We start from the raw sequence: 24,921 nt of genomic DNA, 5'->3' as shown, positions 1-24,921 counted from the left end.
CAATTATCGGCAAATCTAACACTGAATTTATCATAAATATTTCTTGGCCGAAGTATAAACAGATTTTGGTTTGATCTTGAACGTGTACAATATGGATCTATGAGCCTCTCTGATGTTCGTGAAACAGGTGTCACATAGTCATACATATCAGGAAGCAATTTATTTCGATGTTTGTAAACAAGCTTTGGTAATTTCAAATGTGGTCAGTATACCTAATCTAGTAAACAGAAGTCTGCTATGATCTTGCCAGCCTGATTGTGTGATAATCCATAGTACTGTTATGATCCAGTGAAAACCGCATTGTCGGAGTCAGAAGCAGAAGCGGACGAATTAAACAATCACAATGCTCAATTCCAAGCATGGCCCTGTGTTTGTCACCTTTAATTCTTTTACCCAGCTATAGTTTGGATCGCTTAACCATTTATAATTGAAGACACATTTGCCCATCGCTAATTGAATTGAAAATGAAGAGAGAAACCAAACTATTTACGCGGCGCAAAACACTGAGCCTCTTTACAACAAACGCACGTGCACGTGGCGAAAAACCCCACAGCTTGGTGCGATGCGCATGAAATTGAGGTGAAGATACAGTTTCGCGTCATGTACGCCTTCTTGTTTTATACCTAGAAATTGTCTCACCGTGATCGCTTATCGCTTGGTATTTGTCATGAATGGCCAATTTTCCCTCAGCAAAATAATTTAATTTCTCAGAAAATGATGGGGCGTAAACAATCAAGTACTTTTTAAGGACCTCAAACGAAGTCAAGGACTTTTCAAGACCGGTACTAAAATTCAAGACCTCAACCGAATTTCTCCCACGTCCAAAGGACGCTCGCTTCGCAGTCTTAAGCACGTGAAAAGTCGATAATGTTGCTAGCATCATGCCAAAACTGATCGCATTTACACGGCTCTGCAACCTCAAAGTCCTGTTCGATTTTCAAGCTTCGCTCAGGTTTTTGCCATCGCCACATGATCGGGACAGAAATAGTGGAACATAGGAATTTCATCAAAATCAAATTAACCAATCAAAAAGCGCAAATTTATAATTTTGTCCCTCTTGGGGGGAATCTGAGCCTTTTGGTTAATTTGATTTTGATCAAATTCCAATGATCAACCACTTCGGTCCCGATCATATGGCGATGGCAAAAACCTGAGCGAAGCTTGATAATCGAGCAGGATTTTGAGGTTGCAGAGCCGTGTAAATGCGATGATTTTTGGCATGAACTGAACACTACTGTGAGAAAATAAAATAAATAAAATTGTCTCTCATTAGGGCTAAAGAGTTCCTAAAAATAGTAACAAAAATAAGAGCAAGGTGACACACGTTAACACCAACCCGGTGTGGCCAACACATGTGTCACCTTGCTCTCATTGTTGTTCTAAAGATAGTCTTTGAGCTGGGGGCCGTCGGTTCCGCTGCGGATAGCGGCGAGGTTCAGCACTCTCACTGACATGACTACGTGGTAATGAGTGGGCTAGGATGCCGTCATCAGGCTCGCGTGCGGTAACTTGGACATCGGGCTGCAACTTCTTAAAAAAGGTTGACTTTCTGGTAATCTTTCCCCCTTCGCTCGCAGCAGTAACCATCGTGCCCTTGCCGTTCATGCCAGGTTTGGGGTTATAGGGGGTTCCGGAGATGCTGCGCGAGGAGTTACGCCTGACTAGGACCTTGTCCCCGGTTGCAATATTGCTCGGATTCACGTACACACTACGGTCAGCATACGTTTTCATCTTTGCCTTAGGCAGCTGGTCACGGTGCTTAATGGATGCTAGGTCTCCTGAACGGCTGGTCACATTGGGAAGTTACTTTAATACGCTTTGGTCTGTTGAATAACACGGTGGCTGGTGGCTTGCCTGTTGAAGAATGTGGGATCGCTCTGTAGTTACGGAGCATATCGTGTAACTCGTGTTTCCAGGGGCGGTGCTCCACAATAGCCGCTCCAATCGTCTTCTTGGTTGTGCGCATGAATCGTACTACTCCTCCGTTCGCTTAAGGCCATTTGAGGGTTATCTTTCGGTGGTCAAATCCCGAGTTCTTCGCAAAGGACGTAAGCGCCTTCTCGTTGAACGGTGGGCCGTTGTCGGTACGCACTTGAGCTGGTACGCCAAACTCTACGAATATCTTGCGGAGACGTGGCATGACAACCGGTGCAGACACTGAAGGTATGAACTCCACAATAGGGTAGGTGTCCTACATCGGACAATTCCTTAAAATCAGCAATAATCTGATGCCAGGGTTCCTCTGACATTGGTGGCATTGGTTTCTAAGGTTGTCGCTTGACACGCAAGGCATGCATTACCGTTGATACCCAGAAACCATACTTTTTCCCGCAGGAGTGACTTTGCTTTGTCTTGATTCTGCTGTTTTGTCGGCTGGAAAAACTGTACTTGCTTTGAATTGGGAATGTTTGTTTTTGTGTGTTTTTAGGCCACCCCCCTCCCCCCGCCCCTTTTTTTTGTTGGTTTACCGTCGAATGCATTTCCTGATATTGGGTCGGTTGATCGGATTGAAAAAAAAAAACCAAAAAAAAATTCACAAGTACTCTCGGATTAGGAGCTCTGGTACCCCTGCGTCATTGCTTTGGAGCCTGGAAACAGCAAGACCTAAAATCAACAATGTGGAAAAGTCGGTTGATGACGAATGACGTCAAAAGTTAATATCTACATATTTGGGTGAACTAAAGGCACAATATTGTGTAAAAAAATAGTTATCTCGTAGAGTTAGAGTTAAGTTTCCAAAATCCTCAGCCAACATTCCTAAAAGCTAACCTTAGGCCTAAAGTTAGCTTTTATGCATGTTTAGGATACTTTCTGTATTGCTGAATTAAGGATTTAGGCCTTCCAAAATCTTGAATTCCGGATTTTGGAAACTTAACTCTAACTCTTATGTCATAACTCTATAAAAATAACTCTATTGCTAGTCAACTTCCGGAAAAAACTTTTCTTAATAACATTTAAGAAATTTTGTAAAAACAGTTACAAAATACACGGTTAAAATATACACGACGTTTTGACGAGCTCGAACGTCGTTATCAAGTAAAAAAAGACAGTATGAATATTCTATAAATACACACACACAAAAAAAAGAAAAAACAATAGTTCATTAATTAAGAAAAAAGTTAGCATATAAAAATATGCTACAAGCTAAACAAAAAGTTAAGCATTGATGGAGTCACTCTTAGTGTCAAGGCTAGGCCTCAGTTATTTCATAAATAGCATTTCGTAAACGAGACCGTCAAGTTTCCCGTGGCACTTTTTACCTACCAATAGCTGAATACTTGAGTTCAGCAATGCGTTGATGAAGGTGTCGGGTTGTATAACCGACGTAATCTGCATCAAACAGATCACATACAAATTTCAAAACAACGCAATGCTGACTTACAATACTCGGCTTCATTTCTTTGGGCTTAACATCCTGCTTTAAGAAAAGTTTTTTTTCGCATTTTTTTTATAGATACTAGTTGTTGATACATGAAACCTACCAACCTTTTTTCCTTTGGTGTAAATTCTCCTCTCTTCCCTCGTGAAAGGTAGCCTCCCCTTCCCCCTTTTTCAACATTGGAAACAAGTAAACATACACGAACATATACATTGGGTATATTTACAATTGTTTTGCAACATTTGGGTAGGGGGGGGGGGGGGTGACTACCGATGAAAAAATTGTTTTCCTTCAAATTCAAAATACTACTGTTATTTCGAAAGCGTTAGTTTTGGTAAATTGCCTCAACACATTTGTCCGTGATTGTGGCCCAAGCACTATCCCAGTAAATATGTTATCACAACAGCCGAAAGAGATGGAAGAGGCTCATCGAGTTCGAAAAAAAGTTGCAATCAGCAACAAATCCCGCTTGCGCAGACGTTACAGGTGACATCAACATAGAGAAACAAATATTCTGGAAATAAAAGCAACAGAAGTACTAAGCCAAACAGGCCAAAGTCCTCCTCTCAAACCATCCAAAAGAACCAAGTGCCCGCGGGGCTGGCTGGCACAGAGAAATAATTGACGAAATGAGGAAGCTACGTATACGTGTAAAACAGACTCCGGCCCCCAATTAGGTATGGATGAATGTATGAATAATATCACAATCCATTGAAGTAGGAAGGCTGGAAAACTTTGCCTCTGATTGGAAGTTGCTAAAAAAACGACACAAATACCTGAAATTCGTGTGGCAAGGCAAACTATTTCGGGACACCTCTTTGCCAAATGGTCTTGAGAGTGCACCTAGATTATTTACTAAACTTCTTTAACGTGTCTATACAGTGCTTAGCCAGCAAGGGCACTTGCCAGACTGTGAACAAAATGCCTATTTCAACGGTTAGGTTTTGCTGTACGCGAAGCAACGTTGGTACTTATACCAACCCAAATACGTTTTTGCTTGGTTGTGTTATCAAGTCAATAACTAAGGGGATCAAACTCACTGACATCAAAGCAAAGAATCTTAAAAATTAGTGCCACTCATATATAAGCATTGTATTCGGAACTGTTGAAAGTAGAGGACGCATGTGCTTAGTAGGGCCCTCTGGGGCCTTGTTTTCGGTCCTAGAGGGAATCTGGGGGCATGCCCCCACTCCCACAAATTAGAAGTCCTGGAAACGTATTATCCTGCATCTTTAGATGAAAGATAGGATATCCCGCCATACCAAAACACTGTTTGAGTCTCACTTTACTAAGAGTTTAAGAAGGTAATTGCAATTTTGAAGGATAAAGTCCTTGCTATTAGTCTGGGCCTTGAAGTATTTAAGTCTTCATGTATATGTACGTAATTAATGACAAGTATGGAAAGGCTCGGATTACCTCCATGAATCTAACACGTTCCGCATCAGACTTTTTCGTGATGTTGTGCCTTTCCTGAATTGAAATCATACCTTCATTGTCTAGTTCAGTAATCGTGGATTAAATTAATTGTGCCAACCGAAACAAAGAATAATCAACACCATAGTGACTGTTTCTCCTTTTCAAAATAGCGTTTATATCATTAATCTTTAGGCCTATAAAACATTATACTAAGTATTTTGTCACTATCACACAGTACTGTCAAAATAACGTATTCCCCATATTTAACCCAGCAGGTTATAAACAATAAAAAGCTCTGAAAAAACAAAAACGAATGCAACAACCCCAAATATTGCCTTTAAACTCTAAATATCTTTTGTTTTGCAACAATCTGACACCTTATTCATACAGTTGTCCTTTTCTTGAAATGAAATCAAACCCTTACTAACTCCGGGGTTTAGTCGTTGGTGTAGTAGACAACTACACTTCTTCTCCTTTTAAAAATATGCTTATAACTTAAACATCGACTAACGGTCTGTACTAATTTTGTCACTATAACGCAATACTGTGGCACAGTAACTTACTCCCCAGATTTACCCAGCAGGTTATGGACGTTATGCGCAAAGATTACAAGTGCGTAACTGAAAAAGCTGTTGAAATTCCTCTCAAGCGAATATATTAATTTTCTGTTTAACAGTAAATACGTTTGCATTTAAAAATAAACTTGCACTCGACCCAACGACAGTAAATCACTGCTTTCTGTTTTTCGAGGTCACAGCTTGTTCCTTGCGGAGATCAAAGTCGTGCTGTTAGGAAACAAAAGGAAATTAAATTAGTCTGACTAAAATACAAATAGAAAGACAAAAATACTGATACACTACTACCACTACCACTACCGCTACTGCTACTCCTCCTCCTCTTCCTCCTCTTCCTCCTCTCCTCCTCCTCCTCCTACTCCCCCTCCTCTTCCAGCTCCACCCTCTACTCCTTCTCCTCCTTCTCCTTCCTACTCCTACTACTCCTTCTCTTCCTCCTCCTCATCCTACTCCCTCTCCTCCTCCTCCTTCTCCTCTTCCTCCTCCTCCTACTACTCCTCCTCCTCCTTTTCGTCCTCTTCCTACTACTACTACTCCTTCTCCTTCTCCTCCTTCTACTACTACTACTCCCTCTACTCCACCTCCTCCTATTCCTTCTACTCCTCCTTCTCCTCCTCCTCCTCCTACTACTACTCCTCCTCCTACTCCTTCTCCTCCTCTTCCTCTTCCTTTTACTACTACTCCTCCTCCTCCTACACTCGCTCCCTGCTCCAACTAATACTACAACTACTACTATTACTACTACTACTACTACTACTACTACTACTACCACCACCACCACCACCACCACAAGAATGATACCAAACGCGCATCGTCAACTTTCATAGGGTTAAACATCGTATTTCATGTATTTGGTGGATTTCAAGGAAATAAGCTTCAATACAACTCTTGTATTGCAAACGGAAAAGACGGATTTCGCTGATCTATAATAATGATAATACTCATGATCATCATCACAATCATAATATTAAAGCTTCGTAGCAGCATGAAACAGGATATTGCTTTGATGAACCACACAATATTTTTGAAGTTCATTTTTTAATAAAAACAATACATGTTTCGGATGAGACATGATCCATCGTCAGTTGTACAGTAAGAAATAAAATTAAATATGCAATAAGTAGTATAACAAAGTGAGATATTAACGAGAATAATTAAGGGTGAAGACGCGAAACAAAAAAAGTGAAACTATTTAAGCTAAGAAGGAGATTAATAGTACGGAAGGGATAAATTAAGATGTTTGACCTGAGAATTTAAAGACGACTGCTCCCAAAGGATGTGCATGGCTTCCTTGATTTTTAATTGGACGTTTGTGGACACAGAGTCGAGAATTTTGAAACAACCTTCTGAACAAAGAGAGCGACAATTTTCAGAACTTGTCAGGTGTTTAAAGATGTGGGAATGTTTGTCAGAGGAGATATGTTTACGGATGCGAGAGGCGAAGTGTCTGTTGGTTTCACCTACATAACAGGCACTACAGCCTGCACATGGGTAAAGTCTGCTACGAACCTAGAGGGCTGTATGGGATGCCAGTCCATCGTAGGGTTAACCCCAGCATTAAATTCGCCCGTACCCTTTTATACACTTGGGTGGAGAGGGGACCACGAGAGTAAAGAGTCTTGCCCAAGAACACAACACAGTGACCCCGGCCAGGACCCGAACACGGACCACTCCATCCGGAACCGAGCACACTAACCATGAGGCCACCGCGCCTCCCCTACGGCCTGTATATATAACTCATAAATGACTAGCCATCGTAAATCCGGGTGTCTTCATTTATCCGTCTCATATTAATTAATCTAATTCTTAGCTTAAAGAAAGCAACTAAAAAAGTCACTAAAAGATCACATGTAGAACACAATGGAATGCTGAAGTCAGTTTGGTGGACGAAAAAGAACACTCAGTTGGAAAAAAAATGAAACAAAATTGAAATTTTGGAAATGTGATAGAAAAAGAAGAATAAGAAATGGGAAAAATAGAAAAAAAGTTCTGTCAGGCACGTCACAATGCAACAGAGGGAGAGTCAGCGACCGAGAGATAAAGATCTGTTGGACAGGGATGACGACCAGAACTGATGATAGAGGCAAATAAAGTAAGATGTCACAGCTGATTGATGGAACATTTTCGAATGAGGCGAATGTGGAGGAAAATCGAACGGCAAAAAAATACAATCTTTGTGGCGTTCAAAATACGGGAAGGAAGACTTGGATTCAAATTAAAGTTGAGAATATTCCGATAGTAACTGGATGTCTTGGCGGCTGGATGAAACGAATACGGAATTAAGTGAGGACAGCGATCAGGAACGAAGAGAAAAAGAAAGGATTTAAATTAGCAATGAATTGTTTGAGGCAGTGCTTTATAAAAGTGAGTCAATTGTGAGAAAAAAAATATTGTGATTGATCCAGCCAGGCTAATAGTTTTATCAATGCTGCTGCAAATGTACAGGGCTAAGCATCTTTGATAACCTTAATTAGCACCCTGTTGGAAAGTGCCTGTCGACATCGCTCAATAACTTTAAATGTGAACGATTGAAGTGGTACATCAGAATGAGAGGTGGATAAAGGCAATAAGTGAGTAAGCCTTAAGCCCGTAAACAATTGTACATAGGTTCAATGATGCTAAAGACAATAAAATTAACCATCACGATCGCGATAACGATCACGATCACGATCACAATCCATCCTTTATTCCTTTGAAGTCATTTTTCTGGTTCACGTCGTACACCCTCTATAGCTCTAGTCTCTCCTTCGCAGCCGTTCTTTGTGCGGTCACGCAACGCTCCTCCCCATACAAACATGTTTGGGAGGAGCGTTGCGTGACCACACAAAGAACGGCTGCGGAGGAGACTATTGTTGGTTTTCACTCACGCGATCAACAGCCATGTTTTTCAACGAAAACAAAAGAAACCGTTTGCATAATAATGTAGTTCAATTCCCAGAGGATAGGGTCGGGACACAAATATGGCCGCCGTTTAATCAAAAAGAAGCTCGACGGTTCATCGAGTGGCAAATCCAGTCCTTCTAGTATCTTGATTACTCTTTAGCCACTACTGAAGATTCTCGCTAAACAGTGAAAGGCCACTGCCACCAATTTTCGGTTTAAGAGCCAAGTAATTAAACCGCGTGCAAAATATAATAGGACCGGGAAAGGGGATTGAGACACCTACCTTAGAAATAGCATCACCAGCACACAGCTGTCGCATATTTGACGAGTTGATCTGCGGTTGAAAACATATATTTTAGTTCAAGGAAGTACCTAAAAGAATTATTTTTATTCCAGTGTTTTAAATATTCTCCCAGACTGGTTAATGGGCAGAGAATCCCTCTATAATTTTGCTAAAAAAACAAAACCGGCTTGATCCCAGTTGCTTAAGGGTGCAATGGTTTTTTTTCCTTCTTTTGCATTGTGAAGTTGGTTTCCCACCCTCTTGATATAAGGACAGAAAAGAAGCGTTGAGTCAGCTGGATGCGGTTTGTTCGGTATAGTTACACAAACGTACAAAGAAAAATGGAATCACTTCATTGCACTTGCTAGTTACTGGTATACGATTAGTGTTGAATTAGAGGAAAATCAAAACGTCTGCTGCCAGGACGTGGTTTTATCTTTCTTCAATCGTTTTTCTGTGTGGCCTTATAGCAAACTGGTTGCGGTCAGCGATAACTGACATTGACGAAAGGACCCTTTCACACCCTTGTCACCCACGGGTAAATTCAGCAAGCATTTGAACCATGGTACGGTAATTACCTTTGTCCACTAACGACAAGAGTGAAACGCTGGCAGTTATCTCTGTTGGAATGACTTGATGAGCAGTTGGATGAAAGACAACAGTAATAATATCCAGCATCACTGTATTCTAAGTCCGATACCGTCAAGATGTAAGACTCGTCCTTTCCACTTTTCTTCATTCCGTACTTTTCATCTGATCCATCTGTTCAAGAAGAGAGTGAGAGGACTCATTTAAAAGCACTCTTTTGAACAGTTGTTTCATGCAAACGAGAAAGTACTTGTGAAGGTCGAGTTAAGGTGCACGATGGAAGCTTGGAAATCAGTGAAAAAACTGAGTGTGGTGGCGATGATAAGACAACAGCAACCGCGTTGATTCAGTTGAAGTTACAAATCATCTCCAACTAGAGTGCCCAAGTTGAAATTTCATCATGGACTGGATCTAAGATCTTTAGGATTCCTTTAAAACGATGCTTTGATTGGTATATCATCCATTTTCACCCATGCAACAGAACATGTAATGTCCTTTTACCACTTAGTTTATCAAGTAGTGTAACGTATAAACATCACCCTTACTTATACACTTGGAAGGTATTATGGAGTCCGTCTTAAATGCTTCCGCTTGCCATTGAACTTCCAATGGAAATCCTCCAGCTCTGCACTCAAACGAAACTTGTTGTCCCTTTTTCTTGTCAACCTTGAGTTCCTCCAAGGCTTTATCAATCCACGGAGCAACTAGCCAAAGAATCAAAACTGTGAGCATTTGTGACGCTTCTATTTGATTAAAGTAACTTAAGTTTGGTTTTTACTAGCAAGGCAAGCATAAAAACAAGCAACATGCACACGAGAATTCAATAGCGTTTTGATCATTCGTATCCAAGTACTTTTGCTTAGAACAATAATTAACAACAATTTGAGTTATGTGAATCATTAAAGACCCGGAGATCCCAGCTTAAACACCCGCTCTGACCACTCATTGAATTTGATCCTGCTGTCCCTGGTTCAACTTCTCGCCTTTACTAATAATAGCCACCTTGTTTGTCTCCAGCCCGTTGGGATTGTTAACAGTTGTTGTTTTAGTTTCGTTGATTTTGTTTCATTGACCCTGAGAAGCTCCTATGGGGAGAGGTCAATATTCCATTTTCGAAATATCAAATATTCAGCGTGATAGAGAAGCAGTAAGGAAAAAAACACACTACAAACACGTTGTCCTTAGAAATGTTGTGGGGATAGGAGAAGAAATATTTTGCGACTGCAGTAGGTTTGGACATGCAATTAATTCCTATCGGAAATAGATTTCACAATTTTTTCCAGTATTACGTCAACATCCATTTATTATTTGTATGTACATAGAAGCAATGCAATAGACCCTATGCAAAAATGGCTGCCTTTAAATTATTCTTTTGTTCATATTCAAAATAGCCCAACTAACCTCGTTCGGGATAACCAATTCTTTAGAATTTTTGTCTCAAAAACGAGGTTAGTTGGGCTATTTTGAATATGAACAAAAGAATAATTTAAAGGCAGCCATTTTTGCATAGGGTCTATGTAAACTCACATTGTACCTGAAGAAGGCTGGTTTGGTCAGCCGAAATATAGTACACCACTAAAATCAAATCTACGTTGTATCGACTCTTGCTCAAAATATTTAGCTTCTCAACTTATAATTACGCCGAACACATCAAGCCGCTTATCCAACGTACACCGACAGGAAGATTGTCCACGGTTGCCTGCTTCAAAACTCATGTATGTAAGGCCTGAACGAGCTCGACAACCCATTGCAGCTACGTCGGGAGTTTCATCTATTTGTTTACAAAGGACAGCGACCAACACAAACGTTTCGGCTTCTTTAGTCACAATACACATATGAACAGTCATATAAGGATATTTTTCTAGGCCTCTTCGAAATCCGCTCCTGAACTCTAAGATGAAAGTGTGAGAGAACTGACTACTCACCCGTGATCATTGCGACATCTGTCACGTTATACTTCAGGACGTTGCGTACAAGCACTTCAAGAACACAGGTGTAACTACCTCCGTCTTTTGTACCAGCGTCCTTGATAACTAACGGTGCCAAAAAATCCTCAGGACTCCTTGGATCTGGACATCGCATAACTTGCAATAACATTTCATTCTTGAACCACGATATTTTCTTGAGGTCCGCTCTTCCCATTTTTGTTAAGTTGCACGTCATCGCGACATTTTGTCCATGTTGCAAAACTCCAGGCTTCGTGACATGAACTCGGGGAAGTTCGTCATCTATAAAAAGCATGAAATGTTTAAGACCTGCAGGCTCCAGGTGTTGAAAGAGTGGATAGAGCTTACCATAGCAACAACAACAACAACAAATTTAATACAAGTCCATAAAGTTACAGACAGAGCCTACTTGCAAATAGCACGCCGGGCTAATCAGGGCAGAAAGTACGAAGACATGTCACCAATCTACGCAATATTCTTGTTGAAGGAAAGATGGAATTGATCACAGAAGCTATAAAGATAATGAGGGTTGGGGAAAATGAGGGCCGGAGATTTGTATTCTATTCATCTCATCTATTAGCGTATTCATATCATCAAAACAGCCTTATTCCAAACATTTGCCCATGTAATAGAAAAAATAATATCCAGTGCCAACGCTGCTCTTATCTGCGGATTAGATATGTGGGTAGAGCTAAGCATCTTTGGAGCCTCCAGAGTGTACTACTCACAGATCAGCGCCTAAAATGATTCAGTTCACAGTTTAAGTTCTGCGCTTTTGATAAAAATGTGGACTCCGACGTTTGTGTGCTTTATTTATCGTCAAGTTTTAATTTGCGTATTTGTTGAACGTCTCTGTTTAGCAGAGTTGTTTCAGCTTAATAGACTGATTGTTAGGTAGTTTGGAAACTAGGAAATTGATGGGTCATAGCTTTTAAACCTTATAATGGGAAAAGGGAGGGTCATGAAAAATATAGTAGATAAAAGATGGAGTGTCACCAAAAATTCTGCTTATGGAAGTCACTGGACTTGTAGCAATATCAGGAGATTTATAACGTCGCAATAATACTCACATGTGATCACATTGACAGTGAATCCATGCATTCTTGCGGAAGAGTCACCGACTGCAAAAGCATGACACTCATACCTTCCCAGCGATCCGACTTGACTGTCATCTTCTTGGGTAACATTTTTAATGAACATTGTAACAAAAATCTTCTTCAATTGCTTTCCACCTGCAAAAAAAGTTCGTATGCAAATTGCAGCAAAATATTGGACTTCCGTCGTCGGAAATAAGATAGATAGCTCTTGGTATCCACCAACATGGACCGCGACAGAACCTGCTAAATTTCGGCTCAGTTCTTTAGTTTTCTAATCTACTCTAAAATGTTCTCACACAAAAATTCGCTGTTCTCCCCGCACAATTTAACGTTACCATTATCACTATCGTTACCGTCATCACGATCGTGATCATCATCGCCATCATTGGTATTATTTTAATCATTACTATTCTGTGATTCTCTTTTAGTTCTCTGATATCCTTCTGGATCTTCTCATCAGTCATGTCTCAGTAGCTTCCAGCAGCTTCTGCAATGTGTGAGCAGTACCGAGAATGGCCGACAATTGTGCCCTTCCAAAGATGTCAGGTAAATCTAATCATACCACTGAGGTCTTTGCAATGTTCGGGATGTTTAAGTGTACCAATCACGATGGGTATCACTAACACTTTCGGGGCTCTACAAAAGCTATTAATTTCGAATGCTAGGTCCTGATACCTTTCCACCTTCTCCTCCTCAGTCGTAATGTTGTTCTGCAGGGGCCCGTTTCTCAAAAGTCCCGAAACTTTACGGGTCGTTTTCGGGTGTCACAATTCCCTTTGTATCTCAAGAACGGAGAGGATTTAATTCGTCAAACTTCACAGTTATTTTTCTTTTTGTTGCCTTGAAAACATGTTAAAAAATCGGCTTCTAAAACAAGCGATTGGCAATTTCACAAATAGCTTTTCGGGCCCGAAAAGTTTTCTGGACTCTCGAGAAACGAGCCCCTGGTCCGCTGACACCGTTATGTCTTTAAGTGTCGACCCCCGTGTGTCTTTCTGGGCCGTCTCGGTGTTTTAAAAACCATTGTGGTCTGTATGCTGCTCAACCGGTCCTCATGACTTCAAATGGACAGCACCTTACACAAAATGTTTGCTGTATCTAGTAATGCCGATTTCCGCAGACTCCCGATTTTAAGCCCTTTGCCTCACTGACTGGGGTAACAGGGCAATGTTGGTGGAGTTGATCCAAGTGCCCCTATCACTACATGGATAACTGCTGTCTTTCTGTTCCACATCGATTTCCATATCCAGTCTCATTTCTGCATAGTTTTCGATTTTCTCAAACTCTGTTTTCACTGTATGACTGTCACCTGGCACCGAAGCAACCATGCAAACATTGATTTCCCCTCTCCCTTGTCCATTCACAAGGGTAATGTCCGGCTTGGAATGTTCAATTCTCTGAATGTTGAAGTCCCAGAGAATGTTAACTTGATCATTCTCTAGGACACACTCTAGCACATGTTGGTAGTCCACCTCCCAATGACATGACACTGACCATACTTCTTGCAAAGATTGCAGTGAAAATGCATTCATACCATGTCGTGTCGCCGCTTATAAATTCTTTCTGTGCCACCATTTTGCATGCACTTGTGTGTAAAATTCTCAACTCTTTCTCCGCAAAGGCGTCAGATATCAGAGCATTCTTGATGATAGATGATACTTTTCACCGCGTTCGGACTAAATACGTGATCATGGGGCGTGATTAATAAACTCTCGGTTTTCCTCTTTTAAGAGAGATGAGCCACTTCCGAGAGACTCCGCTCTTAAGGTCTTCGTTTCTCTGCGGAACTGGTCATATAGAGGCATCTTTTCAACCAGGGTAGCCTTCTCCACTTCTATACTTTTCTTGTTGTCAGTTTTGTTTTCAGTTGCATTCAAATCTGAACCCACCCTACGTTTTCGGCTCGTAAGTAGCGCTATAATATATGTATGCTTAGTCAGCGAACTCTGCATAGCGTCGAACTTCGCTTATTTCACTTCCTTCTACAAGCACGGGCTGACTTTCACGTAACGAGCCGTCTTCAGTTACCAAAAAGTCGATCCGACTCAGTTTGTGTATGTTTGAAAACCCTCTACGTGCCACGTACTGCAAAAGTGTTACATCGCTGGTTGATAGATAAAGTTCTTCTTTCCCTTGTAATACAATCTTCGATGCTCGTCAAACCCCTCCCTTAATGCGGGACACATAAAACCGGCTCACATGAGCTTTGGGATGCAGTGCACGATACGCAGTCACGATTTTTTTAGTTCTTATGTCTGGATCATCTAGTTCCTCATTTCTGTTCAAGTTGACAACTGCGACACTGTATCTAACAACGGCCACAGCCCAACAATTAATACCCTTTTGGGATGATTTTGGTCTTCAAAAGACTAACGTCTTAGCCTCTTCACATACTCCTGCCTTCATTCACTCATTTAAGACATTATCCAAGACATAACGGGACACTTCGTGTTGGATGTCAAAATTGGGCGTGCATCTAATTAGGTGCATTTCTGGACATAATACTGCATATGCGAATTGTCTGGACCATTCGTTAAACAATTCAGATCATCCATGAAAAACAAATAATTGATTCCTTGGCCTTCTTTCCCAAGGTGATATCATATCCCAGACTCTCGCAATGTATGGTTCAATATCATCATCATCATCATCATCATCACCATTATCATTATCATTATCATTATCATTATTATGAGATTCTCTCCAGCTTTCAATTCTTGCTGGGTGTTCTATGCCACGTGTCAGCTCCTTCCCGCAGCTCCAACTTCCTGAGGTTGAATTCGGGCGATTACATGTTTATGATTCCTGTTGTTGCTGTCTTATTTCATCAGTGATCCGTGTTGATGTAGCCTTGGTTGTTTTCTTAACGTGTGCGAGGTTATCCCGTAGATTTTGTGCCGTTTTATTCAAGTGCTGGAAACCCATGCTGTTCCAGTAGTTCAGCGTTAAATTCATTATCCCGTCTTTCCGGCCATTCTCTTTTCTAGGAAAGTTTTCGGATTGATGAAGGTCTGTCGCTTTCTTTTTACATTGCATAAGATCGATACATATTCTCTCCGTCCATCTTGTTCTACCAAGTTGGATTCTTTCCTCACTCATTTTGGAACTAAATTCGTTTCTTGATACACTTTAAGTGGGCGGTAGATTGTTGGGGAGACTTCGTCCGCCATTTTATAAACCTTAGATGATGATGATGATAATAATAATAATAATAATAATAATAATAATAATAATAATAATAATAATAATAATTCCAAGCAAATTGCTATTTACAAGTAAGAAGTAAAACAAAAAGAAAACTATTAAACCTATTTACAATTCATTTCCATTAAAAAAGAGACTAGTATGAAGCACAATAAACCTACGAAGATATTCTTATTTGTAGTAAGAAAAATTCATGTCATGATAGCGTTCTGACTAAAAAAAAAAAAAAAAAAAAAAATTGGACATAAAAATAAGCTCCTTAAAGAAAAGCCACTATTATTTCCACTATAATAATAATAATAATAATAATATTAATTATTATTATTATTATCATTATTATTATTATTATTATTATTATCATTATTATCATCATTATCATTGTGATTATTATTATTTTGGTAGTGGCAGTGGGTAGTGGTAGTAGTACGTCAACTCTCGTAAGTGGACACCATCGGGAATGAATGAGTTGCCAGTAATCGGATCCCTGTTTGTACGCAATGGGTTCTGAGATCGCCTCGGGGCAAACATTGCGAGTCGCTGTAAGAAAAGGTATGGCGGAAACTTACTTCGACGTCCACAAAACGATTTTGGAGAGAGATAAACCCTTTTTTCGACACGGATTTATCAGTTGTTAGAATAACCGTGAAATATGGAATAAAATTTCCTTGGATTAACCTTGTTCGCGTGAGGATCCGTAAGGTTTATTGCTGTGTATTGTGAAATTGACATCTCGCCATGGTCTCGAAATATTACAAAATTAGGTACAATTCTGGAGGAAATAACACAATAAAGTCTTTTCCGTTGTATTTACATGTGTCTTGGATGTTTTCCTATTAGTTACGTCTTGCGTAAACGAATTATGGCTTCAGGAAATATACCTCCTCAAAGGAGAGAAGTCGTTGTCAGAGGAGATGGAAATTGTTTTTGGAGAGCTGTTGCTCTTTGAAGGGATGAAATCAGCCATGAGAAACATTAGAAAATCCATAGGTTAAGTTCATGATTGATTGAGAAAAATCCAACGGCTTTCGAGCCGGTGCTATTTTCTACAAACTCTGTAAGGGTCCTATTACTTTAATGTAGTACGATGATTCTGCTCTAGGATATCATTTCAATCTCCTTCTGCCTTGAGCGCAGCCCTATCAGTTTCGATACAGCAGTCTCTGTTTCGATAGCTTTAGATAACACTGAGAATTCATATCTGATATGCCCCAGCCGTTACATGTAAACAAACCATTTCTTTTGTCAAACTACCATGTATCAAAGTCACTGGATCTAAGCAAGCTTGTCAAGATCCACTCATGATGACTTCGACCAATACAAAAGCGTCATCTTCATATACTAGTTCTCTGTAGATCTGATCTTTGGAGCAGGTCTTTGAAGTCTTAGTACCACCACAATCATACTCTCTTATGTACAAAGTTGGTGTAGAACATTCAGAGGTTCTGTAACCTCGTACAAAATTATTTCAACAGACCTTTGTACTCATCGAAACCTTGAACTGGTCACAATTAATAGCTCTAATCCACGACAAAACATCATTTCCATTCCTGGGCGATTAAAATCTTAATATTCCAATGTGAGGAAGAATCTTTTGCTTCTCTGCGTACCTTCGATCGTTGTCACAACCCCACGCTTGATCGCCACTAGGCATATTTCCAATTTTATTTGAATTGCTGAGTTTAGAAATAGGCCAAAAGCCAGCCCATACGCACATTCCTCCAGATTTATTCCTAATTTTGTAATATTTTGAGACCATTTCATAAAAAAGCTTACGCAAGTAAGGAAGTTAATCGGCAAATTTTATCTCATATCTCACATTATTCCAACAAAAACTTATACTTGTCACGTGTCAACAGCGTTGATCTCTCTCCAAAATGGTTATTTTGGACGTCGAATAAGTTTCCGCCATACATTCTCTCACAGCAACTTTCAATGTTTGCCCCCCTGGCGATCCCAGAGCCCTTTGCGTATAAAGCACGGATCCAATTACTGGCAACTCATAGACCTTATTCATAAGTGGCGGTCACATTTATAATTCTTTTGTCCAAGTGCAAATTAGCCCACCAAGCCTCAATTTAGAGCAAGAATTCTTTTCAATTCACTGTATGGTATCGAGGCTTGGTAGGCTAATTTGCACTTCATAAATTGACCTCCATTTATGAATAAGGTCTATTCATTGGAAAAAGCGTCCGTTAGTAGTGCTATCCCCTTACGATAATTATTTCCCTAACGTGACGCTAAAAATACATGTTGGACTCTTGTTCATTGCAAACCAATGGGCAGCTTGCTTTCCCGCAGACAAATAGAGACTTGACAAATGGAGATTTTGTTTTAAAGGGACACTGTCACGGACGCGCATGCGCCAGCTTTTCGAATCCCAACTTGAAAAGTTCAGCCTGACTTTTTCAAGTTTGAAGTGCTAAATTCAAAATGGCGTCCACGAGTGGCCGCAGCCATGGAGGTAAACGAGGAAAGTCTGGGCGAAAACGACTCTTCGATTCCCCTAAAAGGGCAAGAAAGGAATGGTCGAAATGCCGGAAACGCATATATACCGAATGTATTCGAATCTATAGAATATCTATTGCGCATGTCACTCCGTGACAGTGTCCCTTTAATTGCAAGTTAACGACAAATTTCATTGCCAAGAGTCAATTATTATACCTGGGGTGTCCGCTTAAGGTAGAGCGTAAACAAAAGAAAAATCCAATTTAAAAATTTCAAAAGTGTCCGCGTCCGTTTACGAGAGAGTGTCCGCTTACGGAATAAGTAAATACAAACTGGGTGCTTTCGATTGGGAAATCCGGATTTAAATCTTAAAATATGGATCTTCAGATTTCCAAGGGAACACAAAATCTGAAAAATGATTTTGTCGTAGATTTCACCAATTGGAAATCCATGTCAGAAAGCATTTCAATTAGATTTCCCAATCGAACGCATCCAGAGTTTGACAGGAAGGTAAAATGGGGAATTTAAAAAGTGTCTGTAAATAGAGCTGTCCGCTTACGAGAATGTCCGTTAGCGGAGTGTCTACTGTATTTATATTTTCTTACTTATAAATGTATAAAAACAACTTACTAGCAAGAAACCACATCAGAAGGCACTAATCAAACCACCTACGCACTCAAGGGATCTTGCTGATCATTCAACTTTTGCATTTGTTGTATTATTTATGCTCGATTCCAAATAAAAATCACTTGAATACCTCTGTTATATTTGCGAATGTACTTACATATGTAAGTGCAGTTATAGTTTTTCGATTTGCACAATCAAGTTAATAAGAGTTACCAACCTTCGGCTACCATCTCTGTTCGCTTTATAAAATGCAACTTGCCATTCTCTTTTAATGTTGTGTACTCCGCATATCGGTTTTTCCTCACAAAGTCGATTCTGTCTGGAGTTTTTATCCCCGTAGAATCAAAAGCCACACAGGTAACTTTGGCGGATGTGAACTCAATCGGGTATATGTTACTAGGCCACGGCTGAACGATTTCAAAGTTGTCCTGAGCTGAAACGAGATAGCAATTTTATCGATTTAACCATTTACGTTAGGACCATTAATTAATTATTAAGGAATCGGTCCACAGTTATTACTTTGGAAAGCAGCAGACAAGCGTAAGATTCGCTCATGGTGCAACTAAGATCAGATCAACCGTAGACTCCCCCTCTTGTTTCCCTGGTGTACCAATGGAGATTTCCTGATAAAATGCTGTGCACATTCATCGTCTATCAAGACTCAGAATTCATTCATTAAATTCACGCATCTCTCTTCCTTTTTTTTTTTTATACCGGGGGAGGGGAGGGGGAGGGGTGTAAGGGCTATATAGGTATGTGCGGCCCCAAGGATATGGTTTTTTACCCGTTTTGAGCTGAAATAGGGTATCGATTTTGACCATTTTGGTCTGCCACAGGGTATGGTTTGTGGTTTGTGTGTTAAATTGGGTGTTTTTTAGAAGAAGCTACTTTTCCATCGTTACGCGATATGACCATAAACAAAAACCCTTCTCAAATTACTACCCCAACCGTATAACATCTGAAATAGGTCTGAAAATAGCTCTGAAATTAAATAGGTAGGAAATGGGGTATCAAATGTTTGGACAGGTCTGAAATAGGGCGGGGAAAATTGCAGATTTTGGTCTGAAACAGTGTAAGGGTTTCAGGAAGCGGGCCGCACACCGTGGCACACCCCACCCAATTACAGAGAATTACAGAGAAAAGGCTGAACCGTCTATTTTATAACAGCAGAAAAAAGAGGAAACTTGCTGGAACGTATTTGGTTAACAATGTACCGAGGTCATCCACATTTCATCGTATTACTAGCCAAGGAGATCACTTGCTCGTAAACACAACTATAGGAGCTACCTCAAGTATGCGTTTAAATGTAAGCACGTGGTATGTAACACTTTTGCAAAAGCGTGGATGAACAGGTAAATGCAAAATGATGTTTGAAACATCGAAGCATGTTCTTTAAACTTAAAAGTGTGTTTGTATTTATAAAAATATTAGCAGCACTTGTGCTATCCAGACCATTTGGAAAATGGAAGTTAAATGTAATACAGAAATCAGGAATACCCGGTACGATTTGTAAAACAATGTTGTTGTTTTGTTTTCTCAGAAACGGAACGTATTTATTTTGAATTCAGGGTGAACTATTTACACAGTGAGATAGAGTGACCAATCAAAACAGAGTTTGTAATTGGAAATCTAAACATCTTCGAGATACAAAAACAAAGTTGTGAACACGTAAACCTGAAATATTGCACTGAAATCATAATGGTGACAAACCCAAAAACGAAGGAAATGGATCATGGATAGGACGTTTTCGATATCTGAATGATTTTGGGTTAGATTAAAGGATATATTGTTAGAAATTCTCAAGTTATCCCTTTTCGTGTTAATTCAGTAGTAATGCAAACAAGTTTTAGTAATAAATTGGATTAACGAGCCACATGTAATCATGAGAAGATTCACGGAAAACGGAATTTGAAATGTTATGAAGGGGTAAGTATTTGAAAGTTTTTGCAGACTTTATGCTTCGATGTATTGTGCACATAAATGAGTATCTGTTCTTCTCTTTAAATGAGATTTTACAGCACTATCAGTAAATACGGTTAATGTTACGTGACCGTACTAAAAGGGCTATTCATGTCGCGATCGGCGGGTCTAATTTGCAGGTCGCTGGTCGCAGGTCGCAGGTCGCGGGTTGCAGGTCATTGTTTCACCAATACAGAAAGTATCCTAAACATTCATAAAAGCTAACCTTAGGCCTAAAAGCTTTTGTTTAGGCCCAATTAGGCCTAAGGTTAGCTTTTAAGAATGTTTAGGTTACTTTCTGTATCGGTGAAACAATGACCTGCAACCCGCGACCTGCGACCTGCAAATTAGACCCGCCGTGTCGCGATAGTTATCTTCGCGTTCTTTGTAGTCGGTCGTTCAAGGTCATACAATCAACGGGTTCCTTGTAAATAAAACGAGGACATAAAGGCTTTGTTCCTAGATCTCAGATTATAACGTACACCTGCACTGGCCAAATCTGTTAAAGCCTCATTCATTAGTGCTAAAGAGCACGGTGTAATGCTTACCTGCTACGTGGTAGAACCTGTTCAACTGGCTATTTTAATAGGGTCTAGCTATAAAAGCCTCAGTCAGTCGTCCAAGGTTCACTTGGCAGTTTGTCTTCTACAGTAAATCAACTAGCTGTTTGCAATTTGTCAAAGTTCTCCCCCTCCCTCCCTCTCTCCCTTTGGAGATGGGTTGTATTTATCGCTTTGCCGTCATTAAAATTGGGTCGCTCCTGCGTGGTGTGGGTTAAGTTTGCGAAGCGACTTCCCTCAAGCTTGTTGGCTCGTTGCCTTTGTACATTGCTCACTAGTCAACACTCTTGTCCGATCCAGCACTTCCTGTTTACCACTCAGCTCGTTGTCCTGGAGAGATCTTTGTCACGCAATCTGGAAGTCGCATAGGCTAACCAGCCGCAAGGCAGTAAAACCCCAATACGTCTGTTGTCTAGTTCCATTGCGCCTTGCGTTATGTGTTTAAAAGCGAATTATGCATGTTGATACCAAGGACACAGTGACATTAATGGTTAATATTCCTTGACAGGCTTCTCACTGTTCAGAGAGTTTGCGTTCACATTTCTATCTTTATTTCTCGAGAGTTTCAATACACGAAGCGAAATAACAATGACAAGCCAAGTGATCCACACTACAGTATTCTATCTTTTCTCCTGCCCTTACCATTACGGAAACGAAACAGTTTTTTTGACACCGACTCCGTTTACGTACAGAGGTTATTTTTCATTAGACAAGAGGTTTGGAAATAGAATACTTCTCTTTGAAATGTTCAGTTTGTAAGTCGCTTTAATACTGCATTCGCTATCAAGCGCGGTGCGAGTCAACAATTAAAACAAGTGATTTTAAGAGAGGATGGGACAGAGAGAGAAGGAAAAAAAAAATTCCCGCAAAGGGTCTGTCCGTATAGCAAAAAAATGTGATATCGGTCTTGAAAAAGCTACCCTCGACCTGCGGCCTCGAGCATCAATTTCAAGGCCTCGGCCACAGTTTTTCTCTATACGGGCCTCCCAGCTGCAAATAACATATTTATTTTGACAATTGGGTGCATGCTACTGTGAGTATTTAAATTACAACAAATGGTATATTTTAAATACTTGATTCTCGTGCTATGGATTCATTTGGCATGGCCATCCTCAAGGGACTTTGTACTTCTGAAAGTATTTCAAGAGTTGAGATATACAGTAAACACCCGCATATAAGAACACATTTTTCAGGCTTAAGGCTGATCGTGTTCTTATTTGAGGGCTGCTTAGTGAGAAATCAGCCTGAAAGTGTTCTTAAAATGCTCTTAAAATTGGTTTCAGAAATACTTCAAACTATATATTACTGGAGGTTTAATTAACATACAATGCTGTTTTGTAATATATTTTATAGTTTGTAATGGTCCTGAACACCATAGTACTTTGATATAAGTTACTGTATTGTATTGTTTCCTTATCCTAATACCCTTTCCCTTTATATTAAGAACGTGTTTTATTTATCAGCCTGAATTTTTTCTTATTCATATGGTGCTTTATTGACCAAATTTCAGCCTGATGTTCTTAATCCACTTGTTCTTATATGCGGGTGTTTACTGTAGTGCACATCTTCACGTGTCGCGCACGTGACAAAGTGTTTTTTAAGTGCATCAATGCACGAACGTTTGGTCATCTTTGAAAGATGTTTATACATCTCACCTTCGTTTCTCTTTAATTTTTTTTTCTGCAAAAGATGTTTCGATGAGTCATTTCGTTTCATCTTAAACCGTTCAATTAGCGTTTCCTTTCTCAAACACTGAGCAAGAATAATAATAACTGTCACCACTAATTTTGCGAAATGGCGAGGATCACGTTTTTACAAAAGCACCTAAAATATCATAATGAAGTCGCTGTGTTAAAGTGCTACTATGATCAAAAATTACTTCTTTTTTTCTTCAGATTTTGAAAGTGCGACTGCTAACACTTGACTGGCAAAAAAATTTAAGCTTTGATTTTTAACCAAAGGTTGTTAACTTTGAGTGTAACTTTTGGACTTCACAGTCCTATGTAGGTGAGATATGTATGTAAAGAACCATACAATACATCAAGAGAAATAAATTAGCGCATAATTCCCCAACCAAGAGTGACTTAGACTGTAAGTAGTGTCTGACTTAGTAGAATCACCCGATTCATCGCCCAGAATGCCGCGACACATCCGGCCCTTTAATGTGATGTACGCGCGTAAATGCAAGGTAAGTAAGGATCCCAGATCTCTAATTTCGAAATTCTCGTTTTTAGAAACTGGTTTATGTGACACCTATTTGTACCCTTTGCGATAACGATGGATTACCCCTGATGAAGACACTCCACATGAGTGTCGAAAGTTGACTCTTTGAATCATTTGTAACTTTCTGAGCTACATTCAAATTTCTTCAAACCAGAATAACATCAAACAATGTCTGAAAGTCTACATGAGTCTTCAAATTAATAACCACCTAGAAATTTTGTACTTTAAACTTGTTCAATTACATGACCTAAATCACTCGGCATAGGTCTGAAAACTATGAGTTTGGTTTTCTCAATATTAAGAGACCTAAACCAGTGCGAGACAGTTTCAAGCTCAATATTCAGTCAATTCCTCAATTAAGGCGCTTGGATCACAAGGCTTAACTTTTGGGGTCGTCAGCAAAGAGAAAAAAAAAACATTTTATTGAAGCAATTCCCCAAGAAAGATCATCAATATAGATAACGAAGTATAACGGACCCACTATCATCGAGCGTCCTTTGTTGCGATCGTGCAGAATTCATTTGAACTAGTTGTTTTCGCTTATTGCATGAGAAGTGGAATAACCCTCGCGGAAACCGAATGCTTACAAAACAATACTTCGTAGCTACTATATATTTCAAAATACGATTATTAACAGATCCTTCAAAGGATTTCGATAAAACTGGAAGCACTAGTGTTCAATAGAGTTAAAAATTGATGACAATATATAAAGTCCAAAGATGCCTCCTGGCACGGCAAGAAAGCCCTTGTTTTCTGATAAAATGTGTATGCAGGGTACAGTATTTGTACCAGTGATATGAAAACATCTCCATATAATTTGTTACTTAATATCTTAAGCTAGCTTGCACCAAGAAAACACTATCATGTGTTAAAAGAGTGTAGCTATCAATTTGTATATAGTATAAATAAATGTTTTGGTATTGTTGTACATAATAGAAATAGGCAAGTGCCTGTTTGAGTCATTGATAACAAAACAGTGTAAGGTATACATGTATCTCATATTTTATTTCTGGGGACATAATCAGGGAGGGAGACAAGTCCTTCTGCCAACAACATTGAATCATTTGAATTTCATTGTGAAAGTAGCGTCACAGCTACGAACTCAGAGTAAATGAAAACGTAAATACAGCCAAATTTGTAAGCTACGCCACCCAACTGATTTTAAAGTGCATGTAAAATACCAGCGAAAAGGAGAAGCCGCAAATGCAGAAAAGGCAGGAAAGTAGGTGCATTTGTGTGACAACACCGCGTTTTCCCTCAAGGCAAACACCTTGGTTTTAAGCATTAACCAACTAGAGAACGCTGAAGAACAAGCGGTTTTTTGGCGTTCTCTGCGCATTCACTGTTCGCGAAAATGCAAGAAAACTTGCTGAAAACTCCACTGAACGCGTTGTTTTGAAACTGGAAAACACCAGTAAACAATGGAAAACAACCTGTTTAGCGTGCGTTAACCGCCCGGTGAACACCAGGACAATGAGAGAAAACTCCGAGTAAACACCAGTTAACACGCTGTTTTGCGACTGGAAAACGCCGGTAAAACACCTGGAAACAATCTGTTTTCACAGCGTTAACCGCGCGGTGAACACCAGGACAATGCGAGAAAACTCCGAGTAAACTCCAGTTAACACGCTGTTTTGCGACTGGAAAACGCCGGTAAAACAACGAAAAACAATCTGTTTTCAAAGCGTTAACCAGGCGGTAAACACCTGGAAAACGGCTTGTTTTCCTGTTGTTCA

General features: G+C 39.9%; 1 protein-coding gene across 1 annotated transcript in view; it reads right to left on the bottom strand.

Moving 5' to 3' along the window:
* Positions 1-4,946: 4,946 nt before the first annotated feature.
* The window catches only part of LOC138038972 (neural cell adhesion molecule 2-like), a 46,122-nt gene continuing 26,147 nt past the window's right edge, over positions 4,947-24,921 (bottom strand). Inside the window, exons 2-8 of the mRNA XM_068885089.1 lie at positions 18,661-18,876; positions 12,141-12,302; positions 11,050-11,352; positions 9,670-9,828; positions 9,115-9,298; positions 8,537-8,587; positions 4,947-5,580 (exon numbers count right to left, since the gene is read on the bottom strand). Coding sequence (XP_068741190.1) covers positions 5,547-5,580; positions 8,537-8,587; positions 9,115-9,298; positions 9,670-9,828; positions 11,050-11,352; positions 12,141-12,302; positions 18,661-18,876 — 1,109 coding nt within the window. The 3' untranslated portion in view covers positions 4,947-5,546. The remainder of the gene's footprint in view (positions 5,581-8,536; positions 8,588-9,114; positions 9,299-9,669; positions 9,829-11,049; positions 11,353-12,140; positions 12,303-18,660; positions 18,877-24,921) is intronic.

Source organism: Montipora capricornis, chromosome 2 (assembly GCF_036669925.1).
Source record: "Montipora capricornis isolate CH-2021 chromosome 2, ASM3666992v2, whole genome shotgun sequence".
Taxonomy (NCBI): domain Eukaryota; kingdom Metazoa; phylum Cnidaria; class Anthozoa; order Scleractinia; family Acroporidae; genus Montipora; species Montipora capricornis.
The sequence above is the reverse complement of the archived record's forward strand: the minus strand, read 5'-3'. Positions and strand labels throughout refer to the sequence as shown.